The 22,289-nt window shown below is 32.6% G+C and overlaps 2 protein-coding genes across 4 annotated transcripts; both read left to right on the forward strand.

Moving 5' to 3' along the window:
* Window positions 1-795: 795 nt before the first annotated feature.
* LOC7484601 (integrin-linked protein kinase 1) lies at window positions 796-5,017 on the forward strand. Of its 3 annotated transcripts, none has more exons than XM_024589409.2 (12): window positions 796-1,780; window positions 1,951-2,025; window positions 2,119-2,226; window positions 2,535-2,620; window positions 2,851-2,971; window positions 3,067-3,146; window positions 3,328-3,417; window positions 3,524-3,642; window positions 3,798-3,883; window positions 4,035-4,159; window positions 4,460-4,591; window positions 4,705-5,017. In XM_024589409.2, exons 1-12 carry the CDS (start codon window positions 959-961, stop codon window positions 4,709-4,711), a joined length of 1,851 nt encoding a protein of 616 aa, XP_024445177.2. In that variant the 5' UTR covers window positions 796-958; the 3' UTR covers window positions 4,712-5,017. The 3 variants fall into 3 exon arrangements, 2 of the variants coding, with proteins under 2 accessions (XP_024445177.2, XP_024445178.2); XM_024589410.2 differs by having other exon boundaries at window positions 3,355-3,417; XR_002978793.2 differs by lacking the exons at window positions 4,460-4,591; window positions 4,705-5,017 and having other exon boundaries at window positions 3,779-3,883; window positions 4,035-4,130.
* Window positions 5,018-14,951: 9,934 nt separating this feature from the next.
* LOC7484600 (LEAF RUST 10 DISEASE-RESISTANCE LOCUS RECEPTOR-LIKE PROTEIN KINASE-like 2.2) lies at window positions 14,952-18,111 on the forward strand. The gene is made up of 4 exons (XM_024588798.2): window positions 14,952-15,797; window positions 15,968-16,000; window positions 16,175-16,258; window positions 16,892-18,111. The coding sequence occupies exons 1-4, from the start codon at window positions 14,978-14,980 to the stop codon at window positions 18,028-18,030; spliced, it is 2,076 nt and encodes a 691-aa protein (XP_024444566.1). The 5' UTR covers window positions 14,952-14,977; the 3' UTR covers window positions 18,031-18,111.
* Window positions 18,112-22,289: the final 4,178 nt, after the last annotated feature.

The following is a 22,289-nucleotide window of genomic DNA, read 5'->3' on the forward strand; positions in this document are numbered from 1 at the left end:
TTTAAAAATATATTTTATTTATTTAATTTTTTTTAATATATTAATATTAAAAATAAATTTAAAAAAATATTTTATACTTCAATATATTTCTCAATAAAAATACTTTAAAAATTAACAAATATCATCTTAAAAAAATAAAAATATAATTATGAAGGATATAATTTAACTGGTTAAATTATGAATTTGCTTTTTAGATATTAACAATCTGAGTATCATAAATCATAAAAATATTAAAAATTTATATAATTATTAATTTTAAAATTTTAAAGAATTAGTCAGGATATTCAAGATATATATTTATTCTGACAAAACCTGACAGCTACAGTTAACAAAAATAAGAAAGTGCTCGTGGGCTGCAAATACAGTGGCATGCTCATGAATCTCTTGAATAGCCTGTAGGCTTCCACCAAGTCAATAAATCCTGGGTCCACTGCCTTGTCATGTGGGCCCACTATATCTGTCTTAACATCAACTTGTTCTGAAAATTAATAATCAAACGAGGGCTTCGTGGGTCTTGTCCCACTCAAGTAAAATGACACAATATACCCTTTGTCTTCTTTTGGCTGACCACGAACAATTTCTTACTCTGTCCAATTCCTTCCATACAATCATAATCGTTTAATTAGCAAAGAGTAAGGTTGCGCAGTAACATCTGTGAATTTAAACTCGAAAGAGTAAGGTTATAGTTATTTTCTCAAACTTTCTATGTTTAAATCTCTGAGCTAACATGAATTTAACAATCCTTAAAAACCATTTAAGGAAATAATTTAATCTTAATCCATCCATAAACTAATTCAAATATATTCTTTCTCTTAAATAATTAAAGAAAAGGAAGGGATAAAAACATGGAATAAATATATTAATTTTTTTTGTAACAGAAGGCAAAAACTTAGAACAAGGAGTGGCTTTGCTTCTGGGCTAAAAATGGGGACGAGGAAGAGGTGATTGCAGTAAACTGATGATGTTAAGACATTACCAGCTCTTTTGCCGCGTTCAACACGTCGACACTGCCACACAAGCACCACCACACAGACAGCCCACATACAGACAGACACTCTCCATAACGATAACTCAAAATAAATATATAAAATATTACCACCGGCTTTTTCAACCCACAAAATCCTCCCCACCTTCTCTCTCCCCCCCCCCCCCTCTCTTTCCCATCCCATTTCTCTCGGATCTCATCCTCCGTTTCCTTCTGCTCCTCTACTTCGATCCTTCCTCCTCGGTTAGGCGTCGAGAGCGAGCCCTTCATGATCGCTCTCGATCCCTTGAGCTACCAAATTCTAAACAACATTCTTACGTAGCAAGCAAGCAACCAGGAACCATCCAATTAGCTACCAAGAAAATAAATATGGAAGGACTTGCAAACCAGCTAAAGCGAGGAATCTCACGTCAGTTCTCGACAGGATCGTTGAGGAGGTCATTCAGCAGGCAATTCTCAAGACAATCCTCGCTCGATCCGAGGAGGAATAACTTGAGGTTTAGCTTCGGAAGACAGTCTTCTTTGGATCCAATTCGGAGGAGTCCGCTTCATGGTCATGATGAGTTGAGTGTACCGGAGAATCTGGACGCGACGATGCATTTGTTGTTCTTGGCTTGTAGAGGAGATGTTAAAGGAGTTGAGGATTTGTTGAATGAAGGTATTGATGTTAATAGTATTGATTTGGATGGAAGAACTGCTTTGCATATTGCTGCCTGTGAAGGTCATGTTGAGGTCGTCAAGCTCCTTCTGAGTCGTAGGGCTAACATTGATGCCCGTGATCGCTGGGGCAGCACGGTAAATTTACTACATTCATTCATCTTTTTTTTATAATCTCAAGTCAGCATGAGATTCTTTTTTTTTTTTATATATAATAATCATTATTGACGATGAGGGTATTCTCAAGTCATATGTTGTTTGATCTTGTTACGTTTAATTTGTGAAGTTTTGGGTTTTTGTTTCGATAGGCATGTGCGGATGCTAAGTATTATGGGAATGTTGAAGTTTATAACATTTTGAAGGCAAGAGGAGCTAAGGCCCCGGTAATAAAATATCAATAGCTTTCTTAATTTGGTTTTGTTGAATTTTCTGTCTGTGTTTGAGGTATGGTGTTTATATATGTTGGATTATTTTAGAAAACCACCAGGAAGACACCAATGACTGTTGCAAATCCTCGGGAGATTCCAGAGTATGAGCTCAATCCATTGGAACTTCAAGTTCGAAAGTCGGACGGCATTACAAAGGCATGATCGTACTCCCTTTCAATTTCATTAATTTGTGCTTGCTGTGAGAACATTTTTACTATCTGTTAGCTTCCTAATGATTCTTAAATAGAAACACTGTTTAGCTTATTGTAGTTTGCTTGGTAGCTAGTAGATGATCTTGTGGGAATTGAAGTTTGACTGGCATATCCTCTGTTCCATAACAAAAGTAGGCAGAGAATTGCAACCTTAATAACCTCACTTCAAGTTCTTCACTTGGTAGAAATATATGGTTTAACAATTTCCTTTGATGTCTTGCCATGATTATAAATTGATAAATTCTATGACAGGGAATGTTTCAAGTTGCTAAATGGAATGGTACCAAGGTTGCCGTGAAGATACTCGAAAAGGACCGTTCTGCAGACCCTGAAAGCATGTAGGTTCATCTTGAATAACCATTCTGCTATGCTCCATCATGCTTTTATGTACTATATTAAGCATTAAGACTAGCATTGAGAACTGGTTCTTAAAGAAATGGTTCATGTTTACTTGTTTTTTGCTGCTTCAGTTGTTCTGCATCTGTGGTTAAGTAATTTGGGGTTGTAAGGCCATGATAGAATTGAGCCCTAATATTTTTTCCCCCCTCTTTGTGGCATTGAATGGCAGAAATGCTTTCAAACATGAGCTAACCTTGTTAGAAAAAGTTCGACATCCTAATGTGATTCAGTTTGTTGGTGCTGTCACCCAAAATCTGCCCATGATGATTGTTGCAGAATATCATTCAAAAGTAAGCATGCCTCCCCCCTCTCTCATGCAATAAGATTGAATGCTTTTTTTAGGTTTTCATTTTGTGGATTTAACTGTGGTATTTGTATATTGCAGGGTGACTTAGCAAGTTATCTTTTGAAAAAGGGGCGGTTGTCCCCATCTAAAGTTTTGAGATTTGGTCTTGATATTGCCAGGCAAGTTTGAATTTCTTGCATAAAAAACTCTGCTTGTTCAATTATCGAATTCTGTATTTGTCCCCGAAAAACGAAGCACAGCACGCACATGCACGCAGAAAGAACAGTTAAGAATGCTTCCAAGTGACAGCAACCCCATTTTACATTCCTCTGAGTAGTCTCTATGTTTTCCACTCTTAAGATGCATGGATCGATCTTTTGTTATCAGGGGCATAAACTACCTTCATGAATGCAAACCAGATCCGATCATCCATTGCGATTTAAAGCCAAAGTAAGACAACAAATGGAGAAGTTAATGTGATGTGTAAATAGAAAACTGATTTATGCTTCCTAAGATGTACTGTTCTGTAATATTGGAAATTTTGGTAAGGTGCCAGAAATATTTTGCTGGATAATGGTGGTCTATTGAAGGTAGCTGGATTTGGTTTGATAAGGTTGTCAAACATTTCACCTGACAAAGCTAAATTAGCACCAGGGACTCTTATTGACCATTCTAGTAAGTCTTTTTTACACCTTTACACTGTTATCCTGCTTCCTTTTAAGAGCAGAACTCTACATCTAAACTCATCATATATAGCTGAGTGAATAACTTTAAAGGGGTTACTGCAATGTGTTCTTGACTTGAATTTAAGTGATGGTATTGCTTTCCAGATGTATACATGGCACCTGAGATTTATAACGATGAAATATTCGATCGAAGCGTTGATGCATACTCTTTTGGAGTCATTTTGTACGAGGTACTTCGCAGTCTAATTTGGCAAGCTGGTTGTACTTTCCTGTTTCCTTCATATGTATTACTGCTATTCTTTGCACAGTGCATGGTTTTTTACTTGAGGATTTAAGTGCTAAGTGGGACTTTTCTTCTGTTTGTTTTTCGTTTGAGCTTAGATGCTTGAGGGAGTGCAGCCTTTCCATCCTAAAACTCCTGAAGAGGCCGTGAAGTTGATGTGCTTAGAGAAAAGGAGACCGCCATTCAAGATCAAAGTAAGAAGTTACCCTCAAGATTTAAAAGAGTAAGTTTTGGATTATGTCTTAAATTTCTTTTGCAAATTGAATAGGAAGTTGTCCCAAAACCAAGAATGGTACAATGGATCTAGAAAACGACTGCTTATGCAAATTCGATATTGATCAAGTAAAGGCAGTTCCCTAAAACCAGCTAGAGACAGGGCTTGAGCTATTAGTTTCTCTTGTTTTACATAGTTTTCCAATCTCTTCTTAAGCTTGACTCACTATTGTCTTGCTCATAGAAATGAGAGGAACAACCTCAAGGGAGTAGCTTAATTTCTTTGGGAACCATCTTGATCTCCATGTAGGTTGATTGATGAATGTTGGCATTCAGAACCTGCTGTCAGACCAACCTTTTCTGAGATCATCACAAGACTGGATAAAGTTTGTTGCAACTGTTCAAAACAAGGATGGTGGAAAGACACTTTTAAGCTTCCATGGTATGGATCTCTTGCCCTATATCTCTGAAGCAGCAATATATACTGCCCAAGACCACTGTGTTTTACCTCATTGTTCTGAGTCAATGTTTAATGAGATTATTAATTAAATGCAGGAAGTAACAAGGGAGGCATCCAGTGACATTTTCAAGAAGAGGAAATTTGGAACAAGACCGAGGATTTTGTCGATGAAATTAGCAGTTTTGGAGCTTCTTGTTACACATTGATAATTAAGGGGAAAAATAATTAGGGATCAAGATCAAAATGAGTTGCCATGTCCTTGTTCTCTTGTTCCTTTTTATGTATAATATGTGCACTTGGGATCCTTGTATGAATTGAAATAGTAATTTTACTTTATATTTCTGTACACAATGCTGTAATTTTTTTCTGCAAAGAGCATGTGCTGCTATCAACAAATCTTGAATCGTAGCTGCTTGTCATTGGATCATCTCTTCAATTGTAGAGTTGAGATATAAGAAATATTTAAGAAGCTTAACAATTGTATTAGTCATAGTTTCTATTTCTATAAATAGGGTTATGTACAGTATTAACAATGTGACACCCTACACATGATTTAAGATATAAGTTATATAAGATAAATATAATTTCTTGTATTGTGTCATATGATCTAGCAGTGTATTTCTTATAATACGCCATTTCAAGCTGAAAATAGAGCTCCCACATGAAGCTTGGATAAAAAACGAACAAAGACCGCAAAAGATAGAGGTTTAGTAAGAACATGACCAAGCTGATTCTCGGAAGAAATGAAGTGAATTTGAATCTCCTGATTAGCTACAACCTCGACATGTTTAGTGTGGGCATAAAAAGTATCCAAGTTATCACACCATAGCGTAATTGTAGAAACACTAGGAAGCCAAAGCTCTAAAAACAAAGAAGGAATCCATAAAATTTCAGTTGTAGCATAAGTTAAAGCCTTGTATTTAGTTTTAATATAAGAACGAGCAACGTTGTTTCCCTAATTTTCACGAGACAAGAGTAGTACCAAGAAACACAAGATATCCATATGTAGATTTTTGATCACCAACAGTTCTAGACCTAACAACATCAGTGAAACAAATCAGAGAAAGGAGTAAAATGCTAGTGCAACAGAGGAATGCAAGGACGTTGTTTGCATCGAAGGCAGCCTTAGTGCAGGTGGAGAGGAAGAAGAACCAAGTGGCAGAACAATAGATATAACTGGCATAGCAAGAGAGGAAGAAGAACCAGGTGACAGAACAGTGGATAGAACCGGCATGATAGACTTGACAACAATTAACGGGTTAAAAACAGGATTAACAATAGAGGGATTAAAAAGGGAATCAACTGCAGCTATTACATCTTGATTAAAATCCATGTATAGCAAGATCACAAAGAAGATGATTAGAGAGGAGAAGACTCTGCTACAAAGTTAAGATATAAGAAGTATTTTGAAGGCTTAACAATTGTATTAGCCATCGTCTTTATTTATATAGCTTATAGCTTCGATTATGTATAAGAGGTTACACTAATAATATTGAACACAACTCTAACTAGAGAGTCTGTAAAATGAAAATCCAAAGAAGGAAATTCTTCTTTGTAGTTTGTTCTTTTTATTTTTTTTCTTCTAATGGTTAATTTGTGGAATATATATAAGAAGGAAATTCTAACTGTTTTTGTTTAATATTTCTAAAAAAAGCCTACTAGATTAGGCCAAGCCCAGATATTACTGTTGTTTTGATGGGAGAAAAGGAAAAAATTTGAATAAGAACAAAATCCACTTCACATGCCATCAAATATAAGTATTTATTGAATCATTTAGGAGGTGGTTAATTGATAAGATTTTGGGATTAAAAGGTTTGTTTTCTCTGTGGTCTCAGGTTCGAGCCATGTGGTTGCTCATATGATGATCACTAAAGGTTTACATGATCGTTAACTTCAGGGTCCGTGGGATTAGTCGAGGTGCGCGCAAGCTGGCCCGGACACCCACGTTAATAAAAAAAAATATAAGTATTTGTTGTCTTGAACATGAAGATTTTATGGTGATTATGGAGTAATATGAAGTAATTATTAATATTATATTAGTTAATTTCTTGTATTTATTTTGAGAAAAAAATAAACAAGAAAGAAAATAAAATTCAAAACTCATAAAAGAATATTTTAACTTAAAATTTCTCTTCTCTTTTTCTTTTTGGGTCTCTATTTTTCTATGAAATGAATCCAAAGAAGTTACTCCCTGAATATCTGTTCATAAAAATGTTTCAAGTTAATTCTTATTGTGTGTTGCTAAGCGAATGACTTTACAGTGACCACTGGAATGTATTCTTGACTTGAATTCAAGACATGTAATTGCTCTGCAGATGTATTCATGGCATGTTTAGCTTCACCATTTGTACAGATTGGGGTGTTACTAATTTTTAGCGGTAAGGTTTTGTTATTTGTTTCTTTTTAAAACAAATAGCATTCAACAAATAGCTATAATTTAGTTCTGTTTTCTATGAATCTTGCATTCTGTGGGCTGAGAGTGTAAAGAGTTCTTTGATCTAGTGGATAAGGAGGTTGTTAATGTTAAATAATATATTTGCCTTGTTTTATTTATTAAGAGAAGGAGGTTAGAATTTTCCTCAATTGATTTGTATTATTGTTCTTACTTTAACCTAAATTTTATATATATATATATATATATATATATATATATATATATATATATATATAAAGTTAAAAATACTATTCTACCCTTAATAAATAAAACAAGATAAATATATTATTTAATATCTCCCCTCAAACTCACAATGTGACAGCTACAAGTATCGAGAGCTTGCCAATTAGAAAACAAAAACGAGAAATGGAATGTAACTTGGTAAAGAAATTTGCAATCTACAAGGAAGAAGAAACAAAAGGCAAAGTAATGGTGCTATGCCTGAAATGATGACGAGTAAGATGAGAATCAATCTCAATGTGCTTAGTTCGTTTATGAAAAATTGAGTTGTGAGCAATCTGAATAGAACTCTGGTTGTCACAATACATAGGAGTAGGATGAGAAATTGAAACTCCCATATCCGCAAGTAACCAACGTAACCAAATAATCTCTTTGGTAGTAGATGTCATAGCACGATATTCTGCTTCGGTTGAGGATTGATAAACAATAGATTGTTTCTTGCTCTTTCAAGAGACGAGAGAATCATCTAAAAAGATACAAAAACCAGTAACCAATTTGCGATCTGTGAAATCACTACCATGACCAGCATCTTAGTATGCACGTAGCTCCAAGGAAGAGGTGGATGAAAGTAGGAGGCTCTGAAAGACTGTACCTCAAAGATACCATAAAATACAAAGAATAGCTGCCCAATAAACAGTAGTAGGAGAAGTAACAAACTGACTAACAACATGAACAACATATGCAATATCTGGACGAGTAATGGTGAGATATACCAAGCTCCCAACAATAGTACGATATAAAGTAGGACCTGTCAAAGGCAAACCATCAGAAAAAGAATACCTTGCGTTAACTTCAATGGGAGTGTCTACAGTCTTATCATTAAGTCTAGCCCGCTCAAGAATATTTGCAACATATTTCAATTGAGAAAGAAGGTAACCTCTAGGTGAGCAAACTACCTCAATACCCAGGAAATATCGAAGAGAACCCAAATCCTTCATTTCAAACTATCTAGCCAGCTCTGTCTTCAAAACTAAGATACCATCAATATAATCACCAGTAATAATCATGTCATCAACATATAAGGATAAAATGATACGACCTGCATCAGTGCTCTTAATAAAAAGAGTAGAATCATGACTACTAGAAACAAATCCAAGAGATGAGATCACAACATAAAATTTCTCAAACCAAGCACAAGGTGCTTGTTTGAGACCATATAACATTTTTTTGACTTACAAACATACCCAGAGTCATGTGAAACACCAGGAGAAGGCACCATATAAACTTTTTCTTGAAGATCTCCATTAAAAAAGGCATTTTAACATCAAGTTGTGAGATATGCCATCGACGAACCGAAGCTATAACAATAAGAGTACGGATAGTAGTCATTTTTGCAACAGGGGCAAATGTCTCCTCATAATCCATACCATACTGTTGAGAGTATCCTTTTACAACCAACCTAGCTTTGTATCGCTCAATAGACCCATCAGAGTTAGTTTTGATCTTATACACCCAATGATAACTAACAACACTCTTACTAGGAGGTAGAGGAATCAAGTCCAAAGTATCTGTCTTATGCAAAGCAGAAAGTTTCTTATTCATAGTTTGCTGCCAAAGAGGATCAAGAATTGCCTTTTTATAGGAAGAGGGCTTAGATAGACAATGAATAGAAGCTAAAAAGGAAGTAAATGATGAAAAATAACAAGAATAAGTAAAATCTGATAGTTTTGTGGACTTACGAATTCGTATGGATTGACGTAGAGGTGGATCCACAATCTCAGACGAAACTTGGAGGGTTGTAGATGAGAATGGAGCTTCAGGTGTGCTAGAGAGTAAAGTGTCAGTACCTGCAGGATGATGAGTACAAATTGGTTATTATCCAATAACTTGATAACATAGGAAATGGTATCTGAGATACTAGGAACCTGTGATGATATATTATCAAAATCCTTAAAAAAAAGATCTATACGAATAATATTAAATCTAATCAAGTTATGAGTAATGGATGAAATAGAAAAGAAAGGTATATGCTCAAGAAAAACAATATGAGGAGACATATAAAATTTATGAGTTATTGGATCAAATTAGCAACACCTCTTTTTACCTTCACCATAACCCAGAAAAACGCAAATAGCAAAATGAGAGGACAACACTGTGTTCTGCATGAGGATGAAGAATGAAACAACTACAACAAAAAAACTCTAAAGGAGGAATAATCAGGGACATGCCCATATAACTTTTCAAAATGAGACAAAGCTGAACTATGTGAAGATGTGATTCTATTAATCAGACTTACAGTAATAAGGACAGCTTCTCCCCAAAACTCACTAGGAATAGAAGCAGACAACAAGAGAGAACATGCAGTTTCAATAATGTGTCTATATTTTCTTTCAGCAACACCATTTTGCTCAGGAGTATCTGTACATGAAGTTTGGTGAATGGTTCCATCTAAGGCAAGCAACCGACAAAATTTTTATTAGAAGTGTATTCCCCACCCAAATCACACCTAAAATATTTGATTACAACAAAATGTTGAGTTTTCACAAGAGCTCGAAAGACTGTATATATCTCATAGAATTCAGAACGTTATTTCATTAAATAAACCCAATAATAACGAGTATGATCATCAATAAATAAAACATAATATCGAGACCCTCCTTTTATGACAATAGGAGAAGGTCCCCATACATCAGAATGAATCAAATCAAAAGGTGAAGAAGAAACATAAATACTTTGATTAAAAGGTAAAGCGGAAAATTTTACCAGTTTACATCCACTACAATCAGAAATATCACAAGTTTTTAAATTTTCTAAAGCTCCTGTGAATACCAAATATCTTATACGAGACGATGAAACATGACCTAGAATAGCATGCCATAAATAAAAACTAGAAGATGAATGACTCAAACGAAAGGAAGACAAATCAATAATAGTAGTAACAGCGGCGGTGATAATAACTAGCACTTTTAACTCATCCAAAATATATAGGTCCATTCTCCCTACGGCCTGTCCCAATTAGCTTCTAAGACTGCAGATCCTGTACATAACAAAAAGAACCAGAAAACATGATTAAATAATCACCATAATCACATATTTGACTAACATAAGCAAGATTCAATTTGAGGTTCGGAATAAAATAAACATTAGGGAGAGACAAGTGAGGTGTAACAACAGAACCAACACCTGCTAAAGGTATGGGAGTGCCATCAACAATCATAATAGGAATGGAGGTCGAAGGGGACACAGAGGTAAAATTTAAAGAATCTGGAAACATATGATGGGAAGCACCAGAATCTAAGACCCATTTAGAATGTGACATACCTGAGGAGCTATGAGGCAACTGACCTACGGAAGAAGAAGCAGACATTGCTTGTGGCTGTAAGGAAAGAAACTTATAAAATTGCTCAATAAGAATACTAGGATCGGTGATAGAGCTTGATGAAGCTATTGTTGCAGTATTATGGTGTGGTGGTTTATAACCCTGAGGTGGTCTATGAGCATTAGATTATGACTAACTGCCATGCTTCCAAGCTTGATTATGTTATCTCAACTTGGGACACTGAGTCTTCCAATGACCTTTCTGCTTGCAGAAACTACACTAATCAAAGCCAACTCTTGTGTAAGGCTTATTCTGATGATTAGAGGATGACTTAGAGGGTACTTCTAGTATAGAATGATTTGAAGCAGAAAGAATTCATTTTTCAAAATAAGATTGAAGATGTATTTTTTCAGCCAATAACTCACTGACAACAGAGTCAATAGAAGGCAGTGGAGAAAGATGCAGAATTGAACCTCTAAGTCCTTCAAAATCACTGCGAAGTGCTGTTAAAAACTTTACCAAACGTTGTTGCTCTCTACGCTCAATATTGGCACCACATGCCTTTAATTCTGCTGATTCTGTAAGAGCCAATTGATCCTAAAGATCTGTCATAACAGAATCAAACTCTTGAATACTCATACTCTTGATACTGTTTTGCAAAATTTGATTGTGTGAATAACCTTTGCAAATGATCACAAACCTCCTTTATTGTCTCTTACTTCGCCAACTGCGTACCTATGGAATGCTCAACAAAATTGTTGATCCAAGTAATGATCTTTGCATTGTTTGCTTCCAATGTATCTATCAAAACAAGAACCCCCTCCTCAATATTTTTCATCGACAATCATTGAGAAATTTAGATAGTGTTTTCCTCCGTAAAACAACCGACAGGGCCATAGGTTGTTGCGTCAGCAACTCCGCATTAAAGAAAAGAAAAGAAAAGAAAAGATAAGACCACATGTCGTAACCTTTATGTAAGAGAAGACTTGGAAACTTCAAGCGAAGACTTGGAAACTTCAAGCGAAGACTCCTTACATTTGGGTGCATAATTCTCCAAGTACTCAATGAGACGAGCTTGACTATGGAAGTGTAGGCCATCAAGAGGTCCTCGCCTTCTTCTTGCCATTGATTATATATATATAATCATTGATTTTATTAAAAATATGACTAATTAGATAATAATCGTAAAAAAAAATGAGGAAACTTACATTAAAGACAAACTAAATGTCTGGAATTAGTTTATTTTAATTATTTTTTATAATTATTTTTTTAATCATTAATTTTTAATAAGAATATATTTTAATATATTTTTAAGCATCAAATACCGGCACCCAAATCCATCTTCAACCTTTCTCTTTCAACCTTTTCAGACAGTCACATTAAGTGACCCAAAGTAACGCGACCACCCAGTTCATCAATGTCTGGAACCAATAACCCAAAAATATATTTCATCAAAAATTACAAAACCAAAAACAAGTTTTTTTTTTTAACTCAAAAATATTTTTCATCGACAATTATTGAGAAATTTAGATAGTGTTTGTTGCGTCAGCAACTCCGCATTAAAAAAAAGAAAATAAAAGAAAAGAAAAGATAGTACCATATGTCGTATGAAAAGCAACCTCCATATACCACGTGGAAAAGCTAAAACAAATGTTTCAGCCTCACTTTTGCAATAGTAGTTGAACTTTTGGATGGATTTTAGGATTATTTTGCAATATTATGCTGATATTTGTTTTATTTAAAAGATAAGAATAATTTAAAGTATCTAAAATTAACTAAGTAGATAATTTCTGCTTTATATATAAAACTTTATTAAAATTCAATTACTTAATTTCTTACATTTTTTTTTCCATTTCTTTCTTCTCTGTTTGGGCTCGTCTGCATCGCATTCAGGATGGACCCGAGATGTAGACGAGCTTGACTTTGTAAGCGGAGGCCACAAAGAGGTCTTCCCCTTCATCGGTGGGAACTTTTCATGCAATTTCCTAAATCTTAATCATATATTGAGCTAGAGAGCAACCAAACAATAATTCCAAGACGTTAGTAATTTGTGGCCATTGATTTCTTTTCGTAGGGATCCAAGATGGTATTCGTAATCTAGAGGATTTCTTGTTTACAAGGAGGATTGACCGATTAGTTTATCAATTGAAGTGAGATTATATATAATTTTTAAGATATATTATTTGAATTGAAATGTTCTTTCATTTTTCGGTTCAAATCGGTAATACTTTCTTCATCTTTATGGGTTATAATTTGTGTGTGTTTGTATTTTTATGGCTAACTACTACTTGTGTGGTTTAAATTTTTTTTTTATTATTAACGTGGATGTCCGGATCAGTTTGCGCACATCTCAACTAATCTCATGGATCCTGAAGTTAATGACCATGTAAGCTTCCACTAATCCTGAGATTTATGAGACTTGAACTTATGACTTGTAGGGAATAAACTTAGAGCCAAACCAGTAAGCTAATGATTTAAACTTTTATTGATGTAACTAGAGTGTGAGGTGACCCTTCAATAATTCAAAGACTTTAATTTTTGGCCATTCATTTTATTTCGGATTGATCCAAGATAGTATAATTCCTTGTCTGTAGATAATTATTCTTCTCAAGAACACATACTTGCGTGCTAGAAAGAACAACAATTACTGCACTTAATCACAATTCTAATTTTATACTTTAACGTGACAAGACATTACGTTCAGGCAATTAATCATACTTGCCTCTTTTTAATTATTTTTTTTATTCTTTAAAGATTATTGTACAAAACTCGCTTTTAATTCAATTATAAAGAAGATATTTTAAAAGTACCCCATTATATATGTTATAATTTTCAAATATGATTAGATTTTTTATGATAATATTAACAATTAGTTTTTGAATAATTACATATGGACATGATATACAAAGTATTTTATAATAATTTGTTCATGACTTTTCTATGAAAATAAAATATTTACTTTGTAATTTATTTATTTTGTTTGTTTATTCAAATTAATCAATTTTTTATTTTATTTTTTTTATATAGATGCATGTTTTTTGTTGTTGTTATTATTATTGATGCTTGCTTTCCAGACTATGATGCAAGTCTAAACCAAAGGAACGGTACCATCATTGAAAATTATGCAAATTTGTTGTAAAATTATGGAACATATATATATATATATATATATATATATATATATATATATATATATATATATTGAAAGTTTTTCCAAAGACATTAATTTCGTGGTCTCCTACTCATGAGAGTATTATTATGATTTGCCAATATAATTGTAAAAGTCTTATGAATCCTTTTATTTACGATAGTTAGAGATATATGGATTTTTAATTAAAAAGTTTATTAAATTAAGATAAAATTGGAAATAAACTTTTAGTTTTAAATTTTTAAATTTATTTGTTTTAGACCTCTTTAGTGTTAGATGGTCAAATAAGATACCATATTGATAAGAAGTAATTGAAAGGAATTGATTTGATAATTCAAATGTCTTGTGATGGCAACCAATATATTATAGAGGGTGAAGTTGATGCTAACAAAACAAAATATATATTGTGAATTTTCATTCCCCAAGGCTAAAGACATCGGTTAACCCCTTTAAAAAAAGAAACGTAGTCGTTTTCACTTAGAGTTTTGCAAAACTACGTGGTTTTAATTAGGGGTAATCATTTTCGGTTCGGTTCGGTTTTTATCAAAAAAAGTAACCAAACCGAATTTTTTTTTTAAAAAACCGAAACCGGGTCAAACCGACCGGTTTCGGTTCGGTTCGGTTCGGTTTTTTAGGGAAAAAACCGGTTCAAACCGGTTTGGCTCGGTTTTTTTCGGTTTTGACTCGGTTTTTTTCGGTTTGGCTCGGTTTTTTCGGTTTGGCTTGGTTTTTTTTCCGGTTTTTTTTTTCAGTTTCGGTTCGGTTCGGTTTTTTCGGTTTTCTGCTTATAAAACCGAACCGGCCGGTTTTTTCAAAATTTTAATCGGTTTAATCGGTTTTTTTTTTCGGTTCGGTTTTTTCGGTTATTTTTTTTCCGGTTTTCTCGGTTTAATCGGTTTTTCAGTTTTTTTGCTTACCCTTGGATTTAATACAGTTTTGCATTTCTACTTGACTTACTATATTTATATTTAAATATTGAATGGCACCACCTTCTTTCCTTGCTTTTTTTCTCTCATTGACTTGGAAACTTCAAGGAACTCTCCTCTTTAGGGAAATTTCAAAAATATTGAATGGGCTCGTCTGCATCGCATTTTAGAAATTTCAAAAATATGTGATTGACTTTGTAAGTGTAGACAAGAACTCGAAGACTTCAATTTGTGGCCGAGATGGTATGCGTAGTCTGTTGACGAGTATTGTTCCCAAGACCACATAATATATTTACATCTTTTGAGCAAAGTACTGTAACAAAGCCATTATTTGGGTTTCCCGAAGAAAGTTTTTCTCTCAATGTTCAGTAGAGTATCAAGGCACCTCTTTGGTGCATATGCAGCCCTCCCTTTTCTAGTGATCCTATCCTTCCACCATAGTTGCAGTGCTAGAATGAAGACCAGCAATTACTGCGCTCCTTCTTCTTGTGGCTATATCCATAATATTAGCTATCCTTTTCGATTAAAGACCGATCCCGAAGGCTATGGCAACAAAAATTATGAACTTGCTTGTGAAAACAACGTACGTCCAACTTTACTCTTGGACAAAGTAAAGTATTATGTCCAGGCAATCAATTACAGTAACTTCACAATTCGACTTGTGGACGCTGCTGTTCAGAAGGATGATTGCTTCTCCATCCCTCATCGTTCTATTAAAGAATATCCATTGCTCCGCTCTGCGGACGACAATTATTATTATGAGATAAAGTGGCCAGACAGTTCTGTGTTAACTTTTTTATGCTGCAAAAATCCAATATCGAATCCTCCAGATTATATTATAGATACCTCTTCTTGCAAAAATGGTAGTGGTACTGCATATAATTCTTCTTCGTCTAGCAGTATTTCTTCTCCCAGCTGTGTCGATATGGAAGGTTATTCCTATGTCATGGTTGATGGGCAGATCCAGGATATACCTGACTTGTGCAGTATAAATTTGATTTATTCTGTGCCAAAAAATATGACAAATATGTCGTATACAGATGTCCATGATATTTTGGTATATGGGTTCGAGCTTTCATGGTTCTCTTTCTGCTGTAATTATAGCACAGAGAACCGCTGCAACCTTGATGACGCCACCGTGAAGAACAACTATTGCTTTAACGATTACACAGAACCATGCCGTACGTATAATATTTGCTTTATTTTATATTGTAATGCTCCAATATTGCTTGGTTTCCGTTTATGTGTTAAGGGTTTATTTTATATTTTAGTAAATGTTCTTCACTTCAGTTAAAATTATAAGTTTGTAAATATCAATACTGTTGACCTTTCCTTTTGTCTTGAAATGCAGCCGTATGGTCGCTGGGAGACCTTTCTTTTGAAGGTGAGGACTGTTACGGTCTTACATGTTCTACAAAACGATATCTTTTTATTATTTTATAATTTATAATGCTTTTAATTTGTATGAATTGATTTTCAATCATTTTCTCCCTTATAGTCAAATAACTACATGAATGGTAAATCATTCATCATTTTTTTTTATTTATTTATTTGGCAGGTTATTGTTATGACCGGATGACCACCCCTTTAATTTTTCTACGCTTTCTCATATTCTTTCCCACTGTGACACTTGCCCTTATCGGTAAGTATTTTATTTTGCTTTTATCAGCTTATTGTGAAACAATAAATATATATTATTGTTCATTGTGGTTGTAGAAATTAAGTCCTTGAAATTTAAATATTTCTTATGACTATCCCTACTATTTCAAGTTTTAACTTTAGGTTAAATTTATATTATTTTTGCATCAAATTAATGTATCTAATATTCTTTCTACTTTTGTTTTCAATTATAAACAATAATTTTAAAGCATTAGATGGAAAATGTTCTAATCAAACACAGATTATTTTGAAAGTATTTACTTTTTTCATAGGATAACACTTTTCTATATTTTTTCTTTCAGTTAATGATCTTATTTTATAAAAACAATCAGATGTTTTCATGTTGTCCGTTTTTCTAAGTGCCTAGCATGATAATATATCGATTATATATATATTGAAAGCTTTTATAGATCCTTTTATTGTTTGTATCATAACTTGCATGGATACTGTTTTGTTTTCAATTTCATGAGGTATATATTAGAGTGTTGAGAGGCATAGGATCAGATTTTGAAATTAGAGAATTAGAATGAAAAATTAATCACACATATATACTCGTAACTAAAATCAATGAAGCATTTGTAAAATGTTTTGATATGTTTCAAATGTCTCTATACAGTGATATATCATGTGCTACTGTTCCCATGTGGACTTCCATGTCTCCTAACTTTACTGATTTATAAATGGCGAAGACGACATTTATCCATGTATGAAGACATTGAAAAATTCTTGCAAAGTCGTGATAATGATCTCATGCCGATAAGGTACACTTACTCAGAAATTAAGAAGATAACCAACGGATTTAAAGACAAGTTGGGTGAAGGAGGCTCTGGCTCAGTGTATAAGGGAAAGCTTCGTAGTGGTCGTTTTGCAGCAGTTAAAATATTGGACAAGTTAAAAGATAATGAACAAGATTTTATGAACGAAGTTGCCACAATTGGAAGAATTCACCATGTCAATGTTGTGCAACTTATAGGTTTCACTGTTGAGGGATCGAAACGTGCTCTTATATATGAGTTCATGCCTAATGGGTCTCTTGAAAAGTACATTTTTTATAGGGAAGGTAGCATCGCACTAAGCAATGAGAAAATGTATGAGATTTCTCTTGGGGTGGCTCGTGGCATTGAATATCTACATAAAGGTTGTGATATGCAAATCTTACATTTTGATATCAAGCCTCACAACATTCTTCTTAATGATAAGTTTGTTCCGAAAGTTTCAGATTTTGGACTAGCCAAATTTTACCCAACAAATAATAACATTGTGTCCCTCAGTGCTGCCAGAGGAACAATAGGATACATGGCTCCCGAACTATTTTATAAGAATATTGGACGTGTCTCTGACAAAGCTGATGTCTATAGTTACGGGATGTTATTAATGGAAATGGTAGGAAGAAGAAAGAACTTGAATGCATTCGCAAGTCATTCAAGCCAAATTTACTTCCCTTCATGGATTTATGACCAAGTTAGTGAAGGAAAGGACATAGAAGTACAAGAAGATGCCATGGAACATGAAGAAAGAACAATGAAAAAGATGATTATTGTGGCATTGTGGTGCATACAGTTGAAGCCTGTTGATCGTCCCTCAATGCATAAAGTTGTAAAGATGCTTGAATCGGATGTTGAATCCCTACGAATGCCTCCTAAACCTTTTCTCACCCCACATCGGACGCTAGAAGAAGATGATAGAGCTAATAATGAAAAGTTATCAGATCCATCAAATGATTGTAATCACTCTTCATATCAGTTTGGTCATTAATGATGAGATGATAAAGATAATTTAGCTTAGTGGTTATTAATTTTGATAATGTATTAACTATTTAAGCTTTAAATTTACTTATTGTATCCTTTAACTGGATATTATTATCCAGTTGACAACCTTCATATAATAATAATTCAATCAAGTAAGCATATAGATATTATTGCAAAAGTGTATATAAATTGAAAATACATTAAAATTCATGACTTACTTCCTGTAACTTTGAGGTTAGGCATTTGAAGAATTGGATCATTGGATAAAGAATGACCAGTAAACTACTCTGTTCTCATACAAAAGAGTATTGCATACATGTGGAAAACATACTTAATCTGGTCACAACGGCTTAATTTTAGTATTTTCATATCTTTTGGTGATCTTATTGAATTTCCATTAACTAGAAGGAGGTACTCTATCTTGGTTTCGAGAACGATCTATGAGCAGGATAGATAGGGCTTTTGCAAGCTCTCATTGGATGTTGAGCTTTAGCAACTACAAGCTCTTTGGTTTCTAAAGAGGTCTTCCAGATCATTGTCCTATACTGATTAGCCCAAAAATTAACTTATCATTTTATAGATTGACGGTGGTCACATCCTACAATTAATGAATGAATTTATTAAAGAATATGTGACATATATGTTGTTTGCTTAGAGAAATAATCCATTCAACTTTTTCCAGTTGGTTGACTGGTTTTTAATTGGTAGATCATTTTTGTTTTGTTTTTCAGAATCAAAATTAAGTTTACTTTCAACGGTGGTGTTTTTATCTTGTTTTTGTGTATTGTTTGTATTAAACCGTATCCTAAAAAATGAATTTGGATGGAGTTGATGACATTCACAAGCCTGGAGATATCACGACTGAAACAGTCAGGTACTATTCAAGCCTATCCTCTACAAGCCCAAGTGTTAGGTCGAGCAATGATAGCGATGGTTTCAAAAGACTTTGTTTGTGTCGGAGAAAATAATGACTGTAGAGGAGGTTGAACATGCTGTTTGGAATCGTGAAGGCCCCAGGTGATGGCTGGGAGGCACATACTTTTTATTTTTGATAAGTTTTTATTTAAAAGATCATGCTTTTAGAAAATATATTTTTGTCAAAAAAAAGAATTCTATGAATAAAAAATGATAATTTTGAATGAAAAGATATTTTTTTTTACCTTCAATTAAATTATTAGTGTCAAAGTATCATTTTTATTTAAAAATTTAAATTGTTAGATGAGTTATAAAGAATAATTTTATATTATTCTTTAACAATTAAAATATTTTTTTATCAAAATAAAAAAGAAATACATGAAAAAATAAATTTTAAATAAATAAATACATCCATTGGTGTTCAGTGAAAATCTATTTTAATTTCTATATAATTTAATAAAATAAATTTCAAAATGACACTCAAATCAGGCAAGCATGATGGTTAATTTAAACTATTAAATAAACTTTTAATAATAGTTTATATTACTTTTTACTGTTCACATGTCGTTAATGATAGGAGGACATGGAGAATTGACATGTCATGTTTTCGTTTTCATAGCTGGATTGATTTTAAAAAAAGAAGTGTATAAAAATTGATTTTTAAAATATTTTTTTTTTTGTAAATACTTTTAAAAAATTCCTTTTTAATCTAAACCAAAGGAATTTGAGAAACACCGCAACATCCATTAAAAATGATGCAAATTTATTGTAAAAGTGTTTCAATAGCACACCGTAAATATTATGTGGAAGCAAAAAAACATGTTGAACCTTACTTTTGCAACTGTAGTTGAACTTTTGGATGAATTTTAGAATTATTTTGCAATATAATGTGAGTATTTATTTTATTTAAAAGATCAAAATAATCTTAAATATTTAAAATTAACTAATAAGTTGGATAACTTTTGTTTTCTATATATATAGTAATTCACTAATTGTATTTTACTTTGCTTTTATTAGCTAATTGTGAAACAATAAATATATGTATATCAGCACGCAACAATTACAGCTTAAGAAATAATTATTTTTCATGACTTATTTTTATTAAATTTATTTTATTGTAAAAATAAGTCCTTGAAATTTAAATATATCTTATGACTCCCTACTATTTCAAGTTTTAACTTTAGCTTAAATTTATATTATTTTTACATCAAATTAATGCATCTAATATTCTTTCTACGTTTGTTTTCAATTATAAACAATGATTTTAAAGCATTAGAAGGAAAATGTTCTAATCAAACACAGAGCATTAGTTTTATCTTCCCGTTAAAACTATTATAAAAAATGATTTAATTTAAAGTATTTTGAAAATATTTATTATTTTTTTAGGATAACACTTTTCTATTTTTATCTTCCCGTTAATAATTTTATTTTATAAAAACTATCATATTTTTTTTAATGTTGGCCATTAATTTTCTAAATGGCTAGAATGATATTAATAATAAGACTTGCATGGATAGTATAGTTTTGTTTTTAATTTTATGAGGTATTTATTAGAGTGTTGAGAGCCATGACAATAAATTTTTGAAATTGAAGAATTAAAATGAAAAATTCCCACATAGCTCACATGAATATACTCGTCACTAAAATCAAAGTAAAATACTTACCGATAAGGGCAAGTATCGTAGTAAATATTTGAAAAATTCCCAAATATCTGCTAGATGAGGCCAAGCCCAAATATTTTTGTTGTTTTTGATGAGAGAAAGGAAAAAACTTTAATAAAAAAATAATCCACTTCACATGCCATTGAATACAAGTATTTTAGCCTAATATTTCCACACCTAATCTTGAAGCAACCCTTATTTGAATTAATGCATTCATAAATTCAAAATATATTTTCTATTTAAAAAAAAAAGAGTTCACTTAGCGATGATTCAAAGTTTAATTGGATAAAAAAAGGGATATTGAGTAATCAAGTAAACTCTCAAATCAATCCATTGTTGCTCAAGATATTAAAAAATCCAACGGCACAAACCCGCCACACGCATTCTCACCACAAACGTCCCTAAAACATTGAGTGTTATATCTTAGTCCCTAATTTTATTTGTATTAGTTAATTAATCCTTATAGTATTTGAAATAACTAAATAGTCCCTACACGAGCGATGATCATCCTTAATTTAGTAATTTTATTTTAAAAATATCTTTTTTTCCTCATAAAATTAAATTAAACTTAATTTTCTTTTATTTATTATAATTCTTAATAATAATAATAAATCTGAAACTAGCATGAAATTGATAAAAGAAGTAATTTATAAATATAAAGATTAAACATGTAGTTTAAGATAGACACTTGTGGTCTTGAACAAGAAAATTTTGTGGTGTTTACGGAGTGATAAGAAGTAACTAGTAATACTATATTAATTAATGATCTCTTGTAATCATTTTGAAAAAAAAAAAAGATAAGAAAAGAAATAAAAAATTAATAAGAATATTTTTACTTGGAATTTCTCTTTTCTTCTTGTATCTTTTTCTTTAAAATGAATCCAAAGAAGTTACTCCCTGAGCTCCTTTAAGATCTTTTTGAAGAAAACATTTTTTAATCAAACTAATGTAATGACCAACCTAAATTTGTTGATAGAAATTTTAGAATCTAAATTTTATTCAACTTTGCTATGTTTTAGTATATTTTTTTTCTACATGTCTAGCTTTGTATCTTTCAGTAATCTCATTTGCCTTATGTTTGATACAAAACACCCACTAGCACCTAATAGTTTTCTTTCATTTGAGTAGGGGAACAAGACTCCATGCTTGGTTTTTCTGCAATGCCTTTATTTCTATAATTATAGCTTGAGTCCACTCTGGTTTTGGAACAGCTACCTGGACGTAGTTTGTAAGGGACCTGTATGGATGAAAGTTGGTGTACAAAAGCTTCGGTTTTGCTCAAGGTTGTCAATTCCATTCCGTTTCGTCCGGAATGGCCGAAACATTCCATACCAATTCAAAAAACGGAACAAATTTCATCTCATTTTAAATCTCGGTCCGTTCTGGATTTTTCGGCTAAATTCCGCCCGGAACGTTCAGGTTTCATTCCACATGTTCCGTTCTGCTCTTGAAAAGCCATTGAATCAAATTGAACCTTGTTCAATTTAATTAATTAAACCACCCAATTATAAAAAGCTCTTTTTCATTACTATTTTCAATAACAATGATATTAATAATAATATTGAAAATTATTATTACTATTTTCAATAACAATGATATTAATTTTTTAAAATTAGATTTATCACTAATATATATAGTTTATATTCATGTTATTTTTTTCATGTTTATACTTTGTAGGAATTTGAGCAAA

The sequence above is a fragment of the Populus trichocarpa genome, chromosome 17, assembly GCF_000002775.5.
Source record: "Populus trichocarpa isolate Nisqually-1 chromosome 17, P.trichocarpa_v4.1, whole genome shotgun sequence".
NCBI classification, from domain to species: domain Eukaryota; kingdom Viridiplantae; phylum Streptophyta; class Magnoliopsida; order Malpighiales; family Salicaceae; genus Populus; species Populus trichocarpa.